The sequence below is a fragment of the Delphinus delphis genome, chromosome 2, assembly GCF_949987515.2.
Source record: "Delphinus delphis chromosome 2, mDelDel1.2, whole genome shotgun sequence".
Lineage (NCBI taxonomy): Eukaryota > Metazoa > Chordata > Mammalia > Artiodactyla > Delphinidae > Delphinus > Delphinus delphis.
Genome location: NC_082684.1, coordinates 24,639,980 through 24,656,468, shown reverse-complemented (window position 1 = coordinate 24,656,468; position 16,489 = coordinate 24,639,980). Strand labels below are relative to the sequence as shown.

Sequence of the window (16,489 nt, the reverse complement as noted above, 5' to 3'; positions counted from 1 at the left end):
TCCATATACTCTAGCCCATATGGGATCATCATTGTGGTTCTCACCTGGGCTGGGGGTGGGGATTTTTCCCCCAAGAGGCATTTGACAATGTCTGGAGATATTTTGGGTTGTCATGACTAAAGAGAATGCTTCTGTCATGGCTTCAGAGTGCTTTAATTGTTTGGGGATGGGGAAGCAATCGAACTGTATGTAATGGCAGCACGATGTTGAGAATGTGAAAAGTTAGTTCTTCTCAGCCTTGTCCATGAGAGGGAGGACATCACCTCATATCAGTTTTGATTCCCTGGAACTGTTGGCTACTGTTGGGTCTGCTCAGACCTAGAAATGTATGTTGCTCCTGCTGCTGCAAAATACAGAATTAGAACATGGTGGGCATTCCTGCATAGATTTGCACAGTGTTTAAGATCAGCCCAGTTTGGGTAGAGAGGAAGCAATCTGTGTGTTCTGGAAGCTTTATTAGAATAAAACACACTTAGGGAGTGTATGAGGCCAGTGGCTGCATGAGTGAACAGGAGGATGTCTTGAAAGTACAAAAAGAGAAGATGGTGAGGCGGGTGATTGTTTATTGGTACTTTGCTTACAAGGCTGGCTGTGAGAGTATCTTCTCTCTACAGTAGATGGCTTAAGGGCCCGTGGGTAGTGCTAGGAAGTCTGCTTGGTATGCTAAGTGCAAAGTGAGACCTGAGAAGTCTACTACATGAAAGCACATTGCTAGTTGCTCATAGTACTGTATCTATGTCAGGGGACCCCTTGCATTCGTTAGCAGCATTACATCGATTGTGTTGTCTAGTGCTTTTGTTTTATCCCTTCCCTGTCCATGCCTACCAATCTGGCTTTCTCTTTTAAAACTGTAGGAAATGTAAATGGTATCACTTCCAAGTTTGTGTAGGAAAGAAGAACTTCTCTGTACCATTTACTTTCTACAGTCAATTTTCTGTATAATTTTCACTTATCTTCTTGATTAGGACCTCATAACATCTAAAACAACATATGCTTATAATAACATTAAAGAACCCTCAGTTTTGATTATTTCCTATCTGTTCCTTTGGTGTTAGATGCAATAATTTGATTATGAAAAGTACGAAGATGGTAGGGGAAAGTTGCCTACCAGAAACTCTCTTTCAAGTTAAACAGAAAAGGGTATACCAGCCAAATAATTGTCAGCCATAAGTAAGGAAAGAGGCACAACTCAGTGTCGTAAGTCTCAAAAAATAGGAGCAAGATAACTGATTTCTGAAGCCAAGTTAAGAGGAATGGTCAAACGTGATGAGGCTGCCAGCCCTGCCTGTGTTCCTCAGATACAGTACTGTCCAGTTGATAAAAAAATATTGAGAATTATCCCTAAAATACCTTTATAGGGGGAAATAAATAGATTGAGTAGATGTTCTTATCTGAGTGAAGAATAATGGGGATGTCTGTAAGAGGTAAATACATGTAACAGAAACAAACAACAGGACTGAGGATCAAAAGAGATGTCAGCAGGACTAAAGGGCTCAGAAGTTCTAATGTATCATTCCCACCACCATGGCCTTGGGATACACTCTTCAACCAGGTGGGCTGTCTTTGAGTAGAGGACATTTAACAAAGCTTCAGAAATGACAGCACAGCTCTGAAAGCTAAATGAAGGTTACACACAGTCTCGGCTGAGCTCTTCATTTCTCCCATCCATTTCCTTCCACATTGCTGTCTCTCAGCCTACAGGAAAAAAAAAAGTACATAGAACTAAAAATATGAAGCCATTAAACTGTAGATGACCCTGGGAGCCAGTAAGTCGCTGAAACTATATGTGAACAACTAGAAACTCTGGACAGAGCCACCTGAGTATGAGCAGGAAAGACAATGACATGACAGTGCAAATAGAAAACATCAGGCAAATACAATTTCAAAAAACATAGGTATAGCTTAGAAAACTGAAGGAATTTGATCTAGAAGAAAACAAACCAAAGGACAGAAAACTTTCCCATGAGCTGTATAGTTTGTAGCTCATTTGCACTGTAGAATATTTTAAGAGAATTTAATTAATGGTATAAGAATTCAAAGAAAAAGTAAAAACAAATGAGTGAATGGAAAAGAGAGACTGTATATGGAATATCTGAGAGCCAAAATATGATCACATAACTTATTTGAAATAATTAGTAACCACAGGGGTGCAGATAATACACGGCTAAATATTGATGTATTGATAGAAGGAAAATGCTTCTCAGTGAATGCTGATGAAAAGTCAAAGAGCCAAAATCCATAATAAAGAAACTAAGAGATATGAGGACAGACAAGATAATTGGACCTCGGAAACAGAAAAACTGAGTACTTTAACAGAGATTACCTAAAGGCATCAAACCAGAAATTTGTTCTTAATATAAAGAACTGACTCCATAAAGTTCAAAATAGCATGATGGGTTCTAAGAAAATCAGATACAGTATATTCAACACTGAGATGTGTATTGATTATGTCATTGGGCTTCAAGGAATAAAATAATAGTCTTTAGGCATTTATACAAAATTTACATCATTTCCCACCTATGAGAGGAAATGTTGGCATTATACAATCTCAAGAACAATAAATCGAGGTGTATAAAATTCTGCATGAAATGAAGGGAGACTCAAGAATTACACACAACCACAATGTAATTCAAATATCAAGAGCACAAATAGACTTTCACAAACATGAACAAACTTTGGTAATAATAATACTAGTGAGTTCTTTTTAAAAAGGTGTTACCATACACTTTGTGACCACCTAGAGGGGTGGGATAGGGAAGGTGGGAGGGAGACGCAAGAGGGAGGGGATATGGGGATATATGTATACGTATAGCTGATTCACTTTGTTATACAGCAGCAGCTAACACAACAATGTAAAGCAATTATACTCCAATAAAGATGTTAAAAAAAAAAGAAACTGATGGGTATGTTTAAAACAAAAAACAACAAAAAATAAAATAAAATAAAAAAGGTGTCACCATAAAATCCAAGCACTTAAAAGATGAAATAAAATTACTCAGAAATGGAGAAACTATGACAAAAGGCATGGTGAGAATAGTGACCATCTTTGAATATACAACAAACACATAATGATCGTACGCATTATGAATGCAGAACAAAGAATACAGTTCATAATATCCTTGGGTTCCACAGCCATGGACTCAGCCAACCTTAGATCAAAAGTATTTTTTAAATTCCAGAAATTTCCAAAAAGCAAAACTTGAATTTGCCACACTGGCAACCATTTACAGAGCATTTACATTGTATTTAACACTATTTACATAGCATTTATATTGTATGAGGTATTGTAAGTATCTAGAGATGATTTTAAGTATATGGGAGGATATTTGTAGGTTATATGCAAATACTGTGCCATTTTACATAAGGGATTGAGCATCCGAAGATTTTGTTGTCTGCAAGGGGTCCTGGAACCAGTCCCCCAGTACACTCAGGACAACTGTATGTGGGTATCAGAGGTCCCCAGAACCACTCTCAATTTGAATATTTCTCTAGAAGGACTCACAGGACTCGAGATATTATATTCATGGTCATGGTTTATTACAGCAAAAGTTACAGAGTAAAATCAGCAAAGGGAAAAGGCATGTGGGGCAAAGTCTGGAGGAAAACAAGCCCAAGCCTCCAAGAGTACTCTTCCAGTTGAGGTGAACAAAACGTGTGCTTAATCTCCAGGAGTGACGTGCAACAACAAATGCAAAGTGTTGCCAGCCAGGGAACCTCACCTGAATCTGGAGTCCAGGAATTTTATGGGAAAAGATATATAAGACATTTTTAATAATCAAAATAGGGAACTCTAGAATGGCTGGACGAGGAACTCAGCAGATCTCCCCAGTGAAACAACCATTTAATTGGTGAAAATTATTAAAACACACACAACCATTTAAAATCTCTGAAAATTGTTCTAAGGACATACAACAAATGGAGAAACATTTATTTAAGAGATCTACTAAATCTCACTAAGAGAAGTGAGAGCTATGGTATTTAAACCACAACCTGCTCCCTTCTCCTACCCCAACCCTGCTCCTTGTTCTGGAAGCTTCATTCCAGGTGGTTGTGGCCAAGAAGACAGGATCTCCCTCTTCAACCAGTTACACTAGGACTACAGTTTCACCTCAGATGGTCAGGCTACTGGTACCTCTCAACTCTCCCCAGTTCCATGTTGCAGAAGCGATATTCCTGGTAGGCACAGCCAAGAAGAGGCCTCACTTGTCCTCCTAAATCTCCATTCATAGAGCAGAAGCTCTATCCCAGGTTTGGCATGTCAAGAATATAGGGGCTCCAATTGTCCCTGCCCCAGCTGAGTCATGTTTCATGTTAGGAGGGGCAAGCTGAGAAGACCAGGACTATCATCTTCCTCCCGTGCCCACTTTTAGAATGGGAATGTCACTCAGGGGGAGTGGGCCACTGTTTCTGCACACAGCTGGTTGTGTAGTGGCACAGAGGTTCTGCTCTGGGGTAGGTGCAAGTTATTAGGACGCAGAGCTCTACAACTCTGCCTGGCTGTTTAGAACAAGGATTAGAGAAGTTCATGGGTAAAGGGCTTTTGAAAATAATGGTGATCTTGGTCACTCTCAATTTTGAAGGGACAGGTAGATCTATGATACTAGTAGCAATGAGTGAAATGGCATACCAGAAGTTTGCTAATGTCAGAAGTTTAGCAAAGAGAATCAGAGGTAGAGAAAGCCATGGAGGTCTAGAGGGTTGTACACATTTGCTGGGATACACTCAGAGCTAATTAGAGGAGGAGGTGGGGAAGATTTGAAAGTATTACCAAGCTACACATACATCCACCAGTAAGAGGAAGAGCCTATTGGCTCAAGGGGCTTAAGGTACAACCTCTTAACTGACTGAACGATAAGCTGCTTTTAGCCAGGGGATACCCCTAGGAGACCAGGCTTAAAGCGAAAACCACACTTATCCTTGGTGGGCTGGAGGACTGTGCATATTCCCAAGACTGCACCGACTCAGGAGTGACAGGCGGGGCAACTTCCAAGTACTAGTCCCTGGCTGAACGTGAGGCAGTCTTAAGCTTACTGAACTGTGAAAGCAGTCTCCACGTCACACAAATCCACCAGATAATGAGTAAAAATTAACTGACCAAGGGGGCTTAGGTATAATAGTTGATCAATAGTGGCTTATACCAACCTAGGAACAACACCTAGGAAGACAGGCTAAAAGATAAAGAATGGAAAAATATCTGAACAAGGACATCAGAGCCTTCACACTGCTGGGAAAATATGTCACAGAATTAGTTCAGCCAAGTCATTAAACAAATAAATGAATGAACAAACAGAAAGAGGTAGCCCTGGTGGTGGTCACGGAGGGGAGAGCAGTATCCAGACGTGCTACAATCTGTTACCTAAAATGTCCAGTTTTCAACAGAAAATTATGAAACATACACAAAAAAGGAAAGTGTGACCCATACATAGGAGTACATACAGGCAATAGAAACTGCCCGGATGTTGCATTTAGCAGACAACTACACCAAAGCTATTATAAATATTTTCAAAGGGATTTGTGGGAATTAAGGGAAACTGTGCTTAAAGAATTAAAGCAAAATAAGATAACTGTGATTTATCAAATAGATAATGTTAATAAAGAGATTAAAATTATATATATTTATATATCTATTTTTCAACTTTTCAATTCCAAAATTTCTATCATTTGGGGAGTATTTATCTATCTACCTATCTACCTACGTACCTACCTATCTATCCCTGTCTCTCTGTCTGTCTATCTATCTATCTATCTAAAATGCTTGAAAGCACAATAATCTAAATGAAAAATTCGCCAGAGGGGCTCAACAGAAAATGTGACTTAGCAGAAGAAAGAATCTGCAAACTTGAAGATAGATCAGTAGGATTATACAGTCTAAATAGAAGAAAGAAAAATGAATGAAGATAAACAAAGCATCAGAGAAATATGGGACATCATTAAGAGTACCAACATATGTATGATGGCAGTCCTGGAAAAAAGGAGAGAGAGAATAGGACAGAAAAAATATTTAAAGAATTAATGATTGAAGATTTCCTAAATTTGAGGAAAAACACTAATTTACACATCAGTGAGCTCTAAGTAGGATCAGTACAAAGGAATTCGTTCACATCCAGACTTATTATAATAGAAATGTTGAAAGTCAAAGAGAAAATCTTGAAAGCAGCAAGAGAAAAGTGGCTTATCATATACAAAGGCCCACAATAAGATTAACAGCTGATGTCTCTTCACAATGTAGGCCAAAGGCAGTGAGTTGACATTGAAAGTGCTGAAAAAAATATAACATCAGCTAAGAATCCTATAGCCAACAAAAGCATCTTCAAAAGTGAAAGTGAAACAAAGATGTATCCAGGTAAACAAAAAAACAGAATTCATTGCTAGTATACCTGCCTTATAAGAACTACTAAAAGAAGTTCAGGAAGTGACTGCAGACAGTAATTTGAATCTACATGAAAAAACAAAGAGCTCCAGTTAGGGTAATTATGTAGGTAATGATAAAAGAGTATAATCACACATTTCTTTTTCTTTCTTCTTTTAACTGATTTAAAAAGCAATTACATAAAACAATATAAAATTGTATTGTTGGGCCTATAACATAGAATTGTAATATATTTGATAATAAAAAATGAATGAAGCTACATTGAAGAAAGGGAATGACACCAGATGGTACTGCTAATCCACAAAAAGAAATGAAGAGAGACAGACATGGTAAATAATAAGCTTATTTAAAAAAAAACTCTATAAATATATCTGAGCTCTCCTTTCTTCACTTCATAAGAAGAAGTTTTTATAAAGCAATAATTATAACAATGTATTTTTGAGTTTGAAACATATATAGACATTATATGAATAACAATAATAACACAAAAAGGAGGACCAGAAGAAAGCTATGTAAGAGTAAAGTTTCTGTATCTTACTGGAATTAAGTTAGTATAAATATGAAGTAGATTCTGATAAATTAAGATGTATGTTGTAAGCCCTAGACCAACCACTAAGAAAGTAGCTCTTAGTTACTTGGTTATTTAGTGAAGAACCATCAAAGGAATTAAAATAATATGCTAGGAAATATTCACTTAAGACAAAAGGAAGTAGTAAAGGAGGAAAAGAGGAACAAAGTAGGAGAACTGGGGATTTCCCTGGTGGCACAGGGGTTAAGAATTAGCCTGCCAGTGCAGGGGACACGGGTTGGAGCCCTGGTCCGGGAAGATCCCACATGCTGTGGAGCAGCTAAGCTCGTGCACCACAACTACTGAGCCTGCACTCTAGAGCCTGCGAGCCACAACTACTGAGCCCACATGCCACAACTACTGAAGCCCACGCATCTAAAGCCCGTGCTTCACAATAAGAGAAGCCATGGCAATGAGAAGCCCGTGTGCCACAACGAAGAGTAGCCCGCTGCTTGCCTCAACTAGAGAAAGCCCGCACGCAGCAATGAAAACCCAATGCAGCCAATAAATAAATAAATAAATTAATTAATTAATTTAAAAAAGGAGAACTGTGTAAGTACTATTATGTCAGCATTTCATGATGTGGTCTTTCAACACTCAATAATCTGATAGTTTTTAGATCAAATAACTTTCCTTATTTAGACTTATTTTCCATTGAATAGTATTCCATTCATGGTACCCCTTGTGTTTGAAATCTTATAAGCAAATTAATATGAATTCTGAAACAAATTTTGTTTCAGCTGATTCCTATATTAACTCTTTTGCTTCATCACCCTCCCCTTAAAAATACCATGTTAATAGTAGAACATACTCACCAAGATACACACAAAGGTGTACATTGAGATACATACTTTATTTTGTACCATTAGGTGTTTAACTACATATGCACCTGATATTTGTTCTCTGACACTACCAATATTGACATAAAGATACATTCATTTATGCATATATTCTGCCACTGTACATATCCAGAGAGATAAAAGTGGCCATTAGTTTTGGAATTATTTAAGTTGAATGCATCAAAACAACCATCTCATGGCTCACTGAATACCCTAACATCTTTTAAAAAGGAGTGTATTTTTGTGTGGGTGTCTATAGTAGAAGGTACACAGTAGTAATTAATGGTGTTCATAATTACACAAACACACAGCATTGTGCCTAGTAATATATAACAATATATTATTTAGAAATACATATCATCTCTATATAATTGTATATGTTCATAAAATACAACTTTAAATAATGGCGTATATGTATATATATATGTGCACACGTGTGCATGCCTGTGCATGCACTCACACACACACACAAGAACACCACAGTCTGCCATGAAGCATTATAGATGTACTTTATGTGCTAAGAAACATGGGTGTGCTCCTAGTATAACTCTCTCACAATTTGGCAGAATCATTATGTATACAGCCATGAGAATCGGACTGCCTACATTTAACTTCCAGCTCTGCCATTTCTTGGATGTGTGACCTGGTATCTATAAAATATAATAATATTGTCTTCTTCACGAAGTACTTGTGAGGATTAAGTGCCATCTTAATGCATGTAAAATCCTAGAAAGCACCAGGCAAATAGTAAGTGCTCAATAAATTTTAGCTATTGTTATTGATCTTTTGATTCTGCTCTTTCAGGAGATAAACGTTTCTTTTACATCTTGAGCATGTGTTACATTTAGATAATGCTTCTCATCTAAGAAGAGATCTTCAAAATATGTTTTTCATTTTGATGGTGTCTGTAACTGTCACACCTTTGTTTGTGATCCTCTTGGAGTTTGCACATTATAATATACAACTATGAGCATGTCATGGATTTTACCCAGGTGAAGGTTGATTCCCAGGAATGACTGGTGTATTTATGTTTTTTTCATGGACCTTTTGTGTGTTGTGTAAATCAGGTTGGGTGTATGATGATGACGTACTATTTTGAGAACTTTCCACGTGGTCTGCCTTGTCTCTCCGTGTTCCTATGCCTTTTATGCATGAGGACAGAAGATGTTTGTTTCTTTTGTTCACTGTCACGTCCTCAACACCTAGAAGAGTGCCTGGTATATAGTCACAAATGAGCATATTGTGGTACCTCATAATCTAAAACTATTCATTTACTTCCCAGTATCTACCAAAGTCCATTGATTTTATTCTAATCTCAAAGCACCTTTGTATAACTATTCTTAAAATATGCTTGACGCTTCTGTTAAATTGAAGTTTGTTATTATCTGAGCATACCCCTCTTCTTTCCTTTTCGTGTATAGAGATACTGTTTTATCTACCTGTGAAATCTGATGCCATCACTTCTTTCATTAAAAACCCCACCCATCTATCAAGACCAGCTTCAGACTTTACCACATCAATTCTACTCACCTGCATGCTATAGCCTCTCTCTTCTGAATGCTCCTGGCTTTATCAATATATCTTTGCTGGGTCATTTAGCCATGTTTATATTCTAGTAGTTATTTGTGTGTGCTTAGTCTCCCTTCAGGACAGGGGCTGTTGTCTGCTTCACCTTTGTACCCTCCATAGTGCATATTGGAATGTAGCAAATATTTAGTAAGGACCTTTTCAGTGCCAGGTGCTGAGTTCAGTGGCAGTTGGCTTCATAGGAATGTGAGTGATACTCTCTTCCTGTGTTCTCTAAAATATTTGCTAAACAAATGATTAAACAAATTCACGTTTTGAGCCACATGGTGCTACATAACAGGCCCTGGACTTGGTATTGGATGTACCGGGTTAAAGTCCAGACTGTGGGGCTTCCCTGGTGGCGCAGTGGTTGAGGGTCCGCCTGCCGATGCAGGGGACACGGGTTCGTGCCCCGGTCCGGGAAGATCCCACATGCCGCGGAGCGGCTGGGCCCGTGAGCCATGGCCGCTGAGCCTGCGCGTCCGGAGCCTGTGCTCTGCAATGGGAGAGGCCACAACAGTGAAAGGCCCGCGTACCGCAAAAAAAAAAAAAAAAAAGTCCAGACTGTGTGACTTAGGGATGATAACCTACTCCCCCTAAGACCCTTGGTTTTCTGTTCGAAAGTAGGAATGGTAGAGCCACGTTGTGGCATTAAATGAGATAACATATTGGAGGGGGTGGAGGGCTCATAACCAAAGTGTTTGGACTAGAGAAGGTTTCAAATAAAAGTGAGCTTCCTCCTTTCCTATAAAAGTGCTATTTGGATAAAAGTAAAATGTCTGGTTCCCGAAGGTGTGCTTAGCTTTTGTTGTTGTTGTTCTGGCCCTGGCTCCATCAGTCTTCTTTGAACAGGCCAAGCAAACTTCTACGAGGCCTGGCTGTGCTGCTGCTCTTTTCTTTTTCTAGCAGCACTCTGGCAAGTATGTATTTGTTCGCTGTGGTGATTATAAACTGCTGCTTCCCTCCTGTTCTTCATGAAATATTTACAGGACTCAAGTTTTGTTTAGTGTCTTGTTTTGCTTTGTCGTGTCTACAGCATACAGAATTACTACCATTTATGAGGGCATTTTCACTTTTGCAAAATGCCTTCACATCCATTATTTCATGTGGTACCATTGACAAGTCAGTGAGCATGGTAGGGCAGGGACCAGCGCCATCAGATGCCTTTTACAAATGAGGAAGTAGAACCTCAGAGTTTAAGGGGTCTGCATACAGCTTAAAAGCGGCAGTGGAGGTCTAGCAAGCACAAGCCACCTGTCTACTAATTTGGTGCCCTCTCCTTCTACTCTGCTTACCCTGGAAGCAAAGGCAGACTCTGGCATCCTTCCTCCTGACCATACCCTCTTTCTTCTTTGCAGAGGCGTCCATCCTGAGCTACGACGGCAGCATGTACATGAAGATCATCATGCCCATGGTCATGCACACCGAGGCAGAGGACGTGTCCTTCCGCTTCATGTCCCAGCGAGCTTACGGGCTGCTGGTGGCCACTACCTCCAGGGACTCTGCCGACACCCTGCGCTTGGAGCTGGATGGGGGGCGCGTGAAGCTCATGGTTAACTTAGGTATCGTATGAAGTACCCTCTGCCACTCTGTTTGGGCTTGTCTTCCCTTTCTTTTCTGATTTTCATTGGTTTGACTGAATTCTTTGTTTGTTTCTTGAAATTTAGCTGCTCACCTCTTGTTTAATAGGCCAAGGATAAATCCCAACAGCAACAAACACCTTCTTGTTTCTGCATGAGGTTTTGATGTCAATTTCTGGTTTCTGACAGTGGTGGTTTCTTTACTAGAAGATTTGTTTTCTAAGTTTCCTTTCTTGGTTTTTTGAATCGTTTAGCTTTGTGTAAAACACGCTACTTTGGTCCATCTTTTGATCAAGCACATTCCCATTAAGTCCAACTCCTTGGTCACCACTCAAAACAGTCAAAGCAGAGGACAGGGACAGGGCATGAGATGGAAGCAAAATGGGAGGGTGGTGTTTGAGAGGACGAAGCCATGTGAGTGGGATGAGAAATGCATTGTTTGAAGCTCCGCAAGGACTGTTCCCATGGGAAATTCTGGTGGCCTTGATGACACTAGTATCTCCTCATATTTACTCTCTCCTAGTGGGGAGCACAAGTCACATTACTTCTGTTGTCCCATCGGGGAAAACTTCTATAAGTTTAGAGTCTCTGACACATGGAAGGATGGTGTGGCTCTTGGTATGCTTCCCTTCTTCCTTCCTGACATTCCTACCCTCACTAGACGGCCCTTTTGATAAAAATTATTAAGTCACACTGTTACCAGTTACTCTGTTCTTATATAATACATATGCATTTTTCCTTAGTGTTGAGAAATTATGACAGTTTCAAATTTGTAGCTTGATTGAGAGAGGGCCTGTTCTTCTACTGTAATTACCTATAATGATACTTTGGAAATCCCTCTTTTATGGCCTCACATCCTCTCAGGCTGCTGACCTTCTTGGCTGGATTCTAATCAATCTTCTATGGAGAGTGAGGACCTCTTGGTTTTTGGAAGGAAAAAAAGCAATCTCTATTTCTGCTGATTCTACTCAGTAGAAAGTCCGTGCCCTGTGTTGACAGGATTGTGATACAGCTGTGCTCAAACTTCCTAAGCCTCTGATTTGTTTGGCTATGTAGAATATGTTTAGATATACAACTCCTTCATAAAGATGTCAGTGGAATGGTTTGTCAGAGGCATGGAGAAGACATGATGGACAAATGTATCAGATGCAGGACGATACACAGCCCTAGATGGCCTGGTGGGAAGGTGGGAAATCAATACCAGTCTTATCTGCTGTCAGGTCAACTGGTCACTCTTGAAAAATGCCTATACGCGACAATCCTAAAAATCTCGAGGACACAGAAGACTGTTTTGAGCAGTGGCTTGTTCAGTTGTGTGTCCCTTTTTTTTTCCCCAAGTTGCAGCTTTTACAACACTATGCCCTTTTTCTTTTCCAAGCATATTTGATTTCTGTTGTCAGTGTGTCTCTTGGTTTTTCTTTGGTTTGCGTATGTGTGTGTTTGGTTATTTTGGGTTTTGTTTTTCTCTTTTGCTAGATCTTTGTGGGTGTTCTTGAGTTTCCAATCCTCCCCACCATCAGCCATGGTAAATCAAAAGATGGTATTCAACCCTTCAAAGGCCCAAAGCCTGCGGCCCGCATAGCAAACAGCCTTGAGAACAGAGTGTACTGAGCAGCCTGCAGGGACTGGCATTCCCCTGTCCTCCTCACCTTCCCCTCCCTACACCATGCTGCCCACCTGAAACCAACCAACCAGAGTGCATACCTGAAACCACCACCAGTAGCCTACTGTCAAGTTCTCTGAAAAACAACAGAAGAAATAAAAATTTAAAAAAAACCCTCCCACAACTAAAATGAAAACAAATGTGACCTCCTAACTAGCTCACAGAAAAGAAGATAGGGTCAGTTTTTAACTCTCTATTTCAAGGTAAGAGAGAGCCAGAGATATAAGGAATATTCAGCCCTGTGGGGTCCTGGGGAAATGCACATTGCCTTTAAACAGACAACTTTTTTTTTTTTCCTTTTTAGATGTTGTTTTGTAAGATTAGAAGGCCAACTATGACAGGTCTCACATCTTAGAAGGAAAAATGGAGGTGGAGGGAGATAAAAGGGGATGAAGAAAGAGATGAACAGGTTCTCTCTCTCTCCTTCTCTCTCCCTCTCTGTCTCTCTCTCTCTCACACACACACACATACACACAGTCATAGATCCCAGGTGTATTCCTAGAAGCATTATTTTTGCATTTTAAACTGTCACGAAAATCTGGGAGGCGTGTGTTTTTTTGTTGTTGTTGTTGTTTTTTCCGGTACGCGGGCCTCTCACTGCTGTGGCTTCTCCTGTTGCGGAGCACAGGCTCCGGACGCGTAGGTTCAGTGGCCTTGGCTCACGGGCCCAGCCGCTCCGCGGCATGTGGGATCTTCCCGGACCGGGGCACGAACCTGAGTCCCCTGCATCGGCAGGTGGACTCTCAACCACTGTGCCACCAGGGAAGCCCCAAGGTGTGCTTTTTTAAAAGACTCTGCTTTTGCCTCCTGACTCCTTTCTGCACATGATCAGTGTAGCTCTCCTAAGTTGAGGCATCTTAGGCGAAAGAGCACTGTGCTTCTCTAGAAACAGTGGTCACTTCTTTTTTCCCTGAAGGGTATGGTTCACCACAATTACTGGTTTGAATTTACTTTCTTTCAAACCTAACACAGAAAACTGAACTTAAATTCCTTGGACATGTGTGCACAACTGTTCATACTCATGCTTTGTTTGAAGGTTCTCCTACCCCCCTCCCTAGAATATAGCCCTTCATAAATGCTTTTTTCCTCCGTGTCATGAATTCATATTACCCTTTTTTCATTATAGTAGAAAATATCTCCAAGCAGAGTGTGCATTTATGTACACAAGCCCCAAAACTAATTTCAAAGGATCCCTCCCTCCATTTAAGTTGTGTCTCTTTTCTAGCACAGGCACGAATGATATTCCAGTTTATTTCAAATTGTTCACACATAGAAGGTCATGATATAAATGTCTGTATTTTTCTGATGTAACGTGTCTCTTAAATATCAAGGGGACTAGGCTTTTCCAAGGGCCTTGCCTTCTGAAGATAGCCAGCCGTGGCAACAGCAGCCACGAGCAATGTCCAGCTACACACAGCACGTTTTTAAAAGCTTTGAGGTTGGCCATTGACCAATCATATTTTTATCTCTTAGTATTAAACGATATAATAATAATTTTTACTATTATAGTATTTTTAAATATTTTGAAAACCTTATTTTAATCTCACAGTAACTTTCTGAGATAAGTCAATAGTGTTTTTATGATTGCTTGATAGATGTGAAACAAAGAAAGTAGGTCACAGAGGTGGGACTACCCATGTTTCTAAACTACTCAGTCATCATGGGTTATCCGTTACCTCCACAGATCAATACTGTGGATCAGTGATGTGACAGACTTAATGACTTCTAACTGCTTTCATGATGGTCACCTTTTAAACATGCACGGAAGGCATCTTTTTCTTAGTGCTTGGTTTGAATTGAGCCATACAGCAGAAAAGTCAATCAGTATTGGTACAGCCTCATTCACGGGCCTGTAAGAATCCTCAGCAGAAGGCAGGCAGCCCTTCTTCAGTGGTGGAGGCTTGTAGGCAGTGCCATGCAGCTTGGTTAATTGCATTCAGATTCTCCAGATGTTCTCTCTCTGGAAACATGGACTTGCAGACTACTGTTTACTGTATGCATCACTGAAGACATAAAACACCTAGAAACATTCACCTCTTCCGTGCTCAACCTGAAGCTCACCAATATAGAAAATAATAATTTCCCCTTATTTACTAAAATTAAATGAAACAACTGAAACAGAATGAACAGCACACACACACATACCCACATCCCTCAAATACCATGCCAAGGCTCAGGCAGAGAGAGGACTTCGGCTGCTACTGGAGATCTAAAGGAAATTGCCCTCCCAGGTCAGTTCTTCTGATTCATTTTTTCATTAAAAAACAATACATCGGGCTTCCCTGGTGGTGCAGTGGTTGAGAGTCCGCCTGCCAGTGCAGGGGACACGGGTTCGTGCCCTGGTCTGGGAGGATCCCACATGCTGCGGAGCGGCTGGGCCCGTGAGCCATGGCCGCTGAGCCTGTGCGCCTGGAGCCTGTGCTCTGCAACGGGAGAGGCCACAACAGTGAGAGGCCCGCGTACCGCAAAAAAAAAAAAAAAAAAACATCATCACTATCAAGACCACCCTCTCAGACCCTGTGAACAAGGAACTGGGGTAGATTTTTCTCCTCAAACTTATTCTTCAAGGAAAGTAGCAAAATAATTTTTCACTTCTTGACTTAACATACCCAATTGTCTGCTGTCTTGAAAGCTGCAAGTCCTCACATTGTTTTAAAGACACCATTCAGTTCATGGAATCACTTGAGTGAACCCAGAAGGACAAGCCCAACCCAGCACCTCTGCCTAGACCAGGTCCTTGACTAAGAATAAATCCTCAGCAGCACAGAAACCAAAGCAGAAAACCACTTCTTGTTTAAAGTTCTTGGGGTTGTTGCTTTAGGCTCACTCTTTCCCCTTCCTTCTCTGAAGCACGCCCATACTTCTGCTTCCCCTCTTTCTTGAATCCATCAGTGAGGGGCATTTCTCCAGCATTTCTCCAGCCTCGGGTGATGGTAGGCGAACCGGCAGCTGAGGCCCCACTTCTTCCTCCCTCCCTGCCCTCCCCTTCCCCAGTCCTCACCAGGGGCATGGCCTCCTCTGTCCGGTGATCGTACCAGTTGCTCCAGGGCTGTTTGCTCCCACTTTTCTGTTGCGGTTGACGACACATGACAAACCTAACCGCACGAAACCAAACCCAGATTTTTCTCAAGAGATGTTCTTCTGGGGAACAAATAAGCTTCCTGCCCGCTTCCTCAGAACGCTTGGGTGTTATAAATTGCTCCTATCTGGATTCACGTAGTTTCATTCTGCCCTGTCATTTGCCACTGGTTTCTTTCTCACGTGCTTAAAATGGTTTACTTCAGGAAATTCAAATCGTGGCATTATCTTCCACAAGTCCTCCAAAACTATTGGGTTAACCTTAGCTAGAAGAAAAGCACAGTTTCTAACTGTATTTTTTTCCTGTAATTTTCTCCTTTCTTTATCATTTTACTTCTACCTTTTAATGTCTGGCTTTAAACAAATTCTTATAGGAATTCCCACAATTGAAAACCAAACTTAGGATCAACTGGGAAGCCTGGTAACAGTTAACCTGAGACATTTCTCTGACCATTCTTCCCAACCCCTACTAACACCCATTGACTCTGCTCTATACCTTTTATGCTGTGTGTCCCTGACTCCAAACAGATATTAATAAAAGGATAGATACTCTGATCTCTGACACAAAATACCTTGTCTGGTGACCAGCACAAGAAAATTAGCCACCCTTTATTCCCTCTCTTTCCCATTAAAAAAAAAGAATTTTCTTTCTTCAAGATGCAGGATCACAGAGGGAAATAGGTAGGATGTCAAAGGTGCCCAAGACCTCCTCCGCATGTGCCTGTCTCGCCTTCTCCTCAAATGCTGTGGGCGCTTGATTCAGTCTGAGCATTCAGGCAGGAAGACGGAGATGGACTTCATGAGGGGGTTGGTCTGGGGGCCTTT

The 16,489-nt window shown here is 40.7% G+C and overlaps 1 protein-coding gene across 3 annotated transcripts in view; it reads left to right on the top strand.

The window, feature by feature from the left end:
• NRXN3 (neurexin 3) overlaps positions 1 to 16,489 on the top strand; it is a 1,615,508-nt gene that overhangs the window by 564,994 nt on the left and 1,034,025 nt on the right. For all 3 annotated transcript variants that reach the window (XM_060004108.1, XM_060004110.1, XM_069540412.1), the window contains one exon: positions 10,702 to 10,905. In XM_060004108.1, the coding sequence (XP_059860091.1) occupies positions 10,702 to 10,905 (204 nt within the window). The remainder of the gene's footprint in view (positions 1 to 10,701; positions 10,906 to 16,489) is intronic.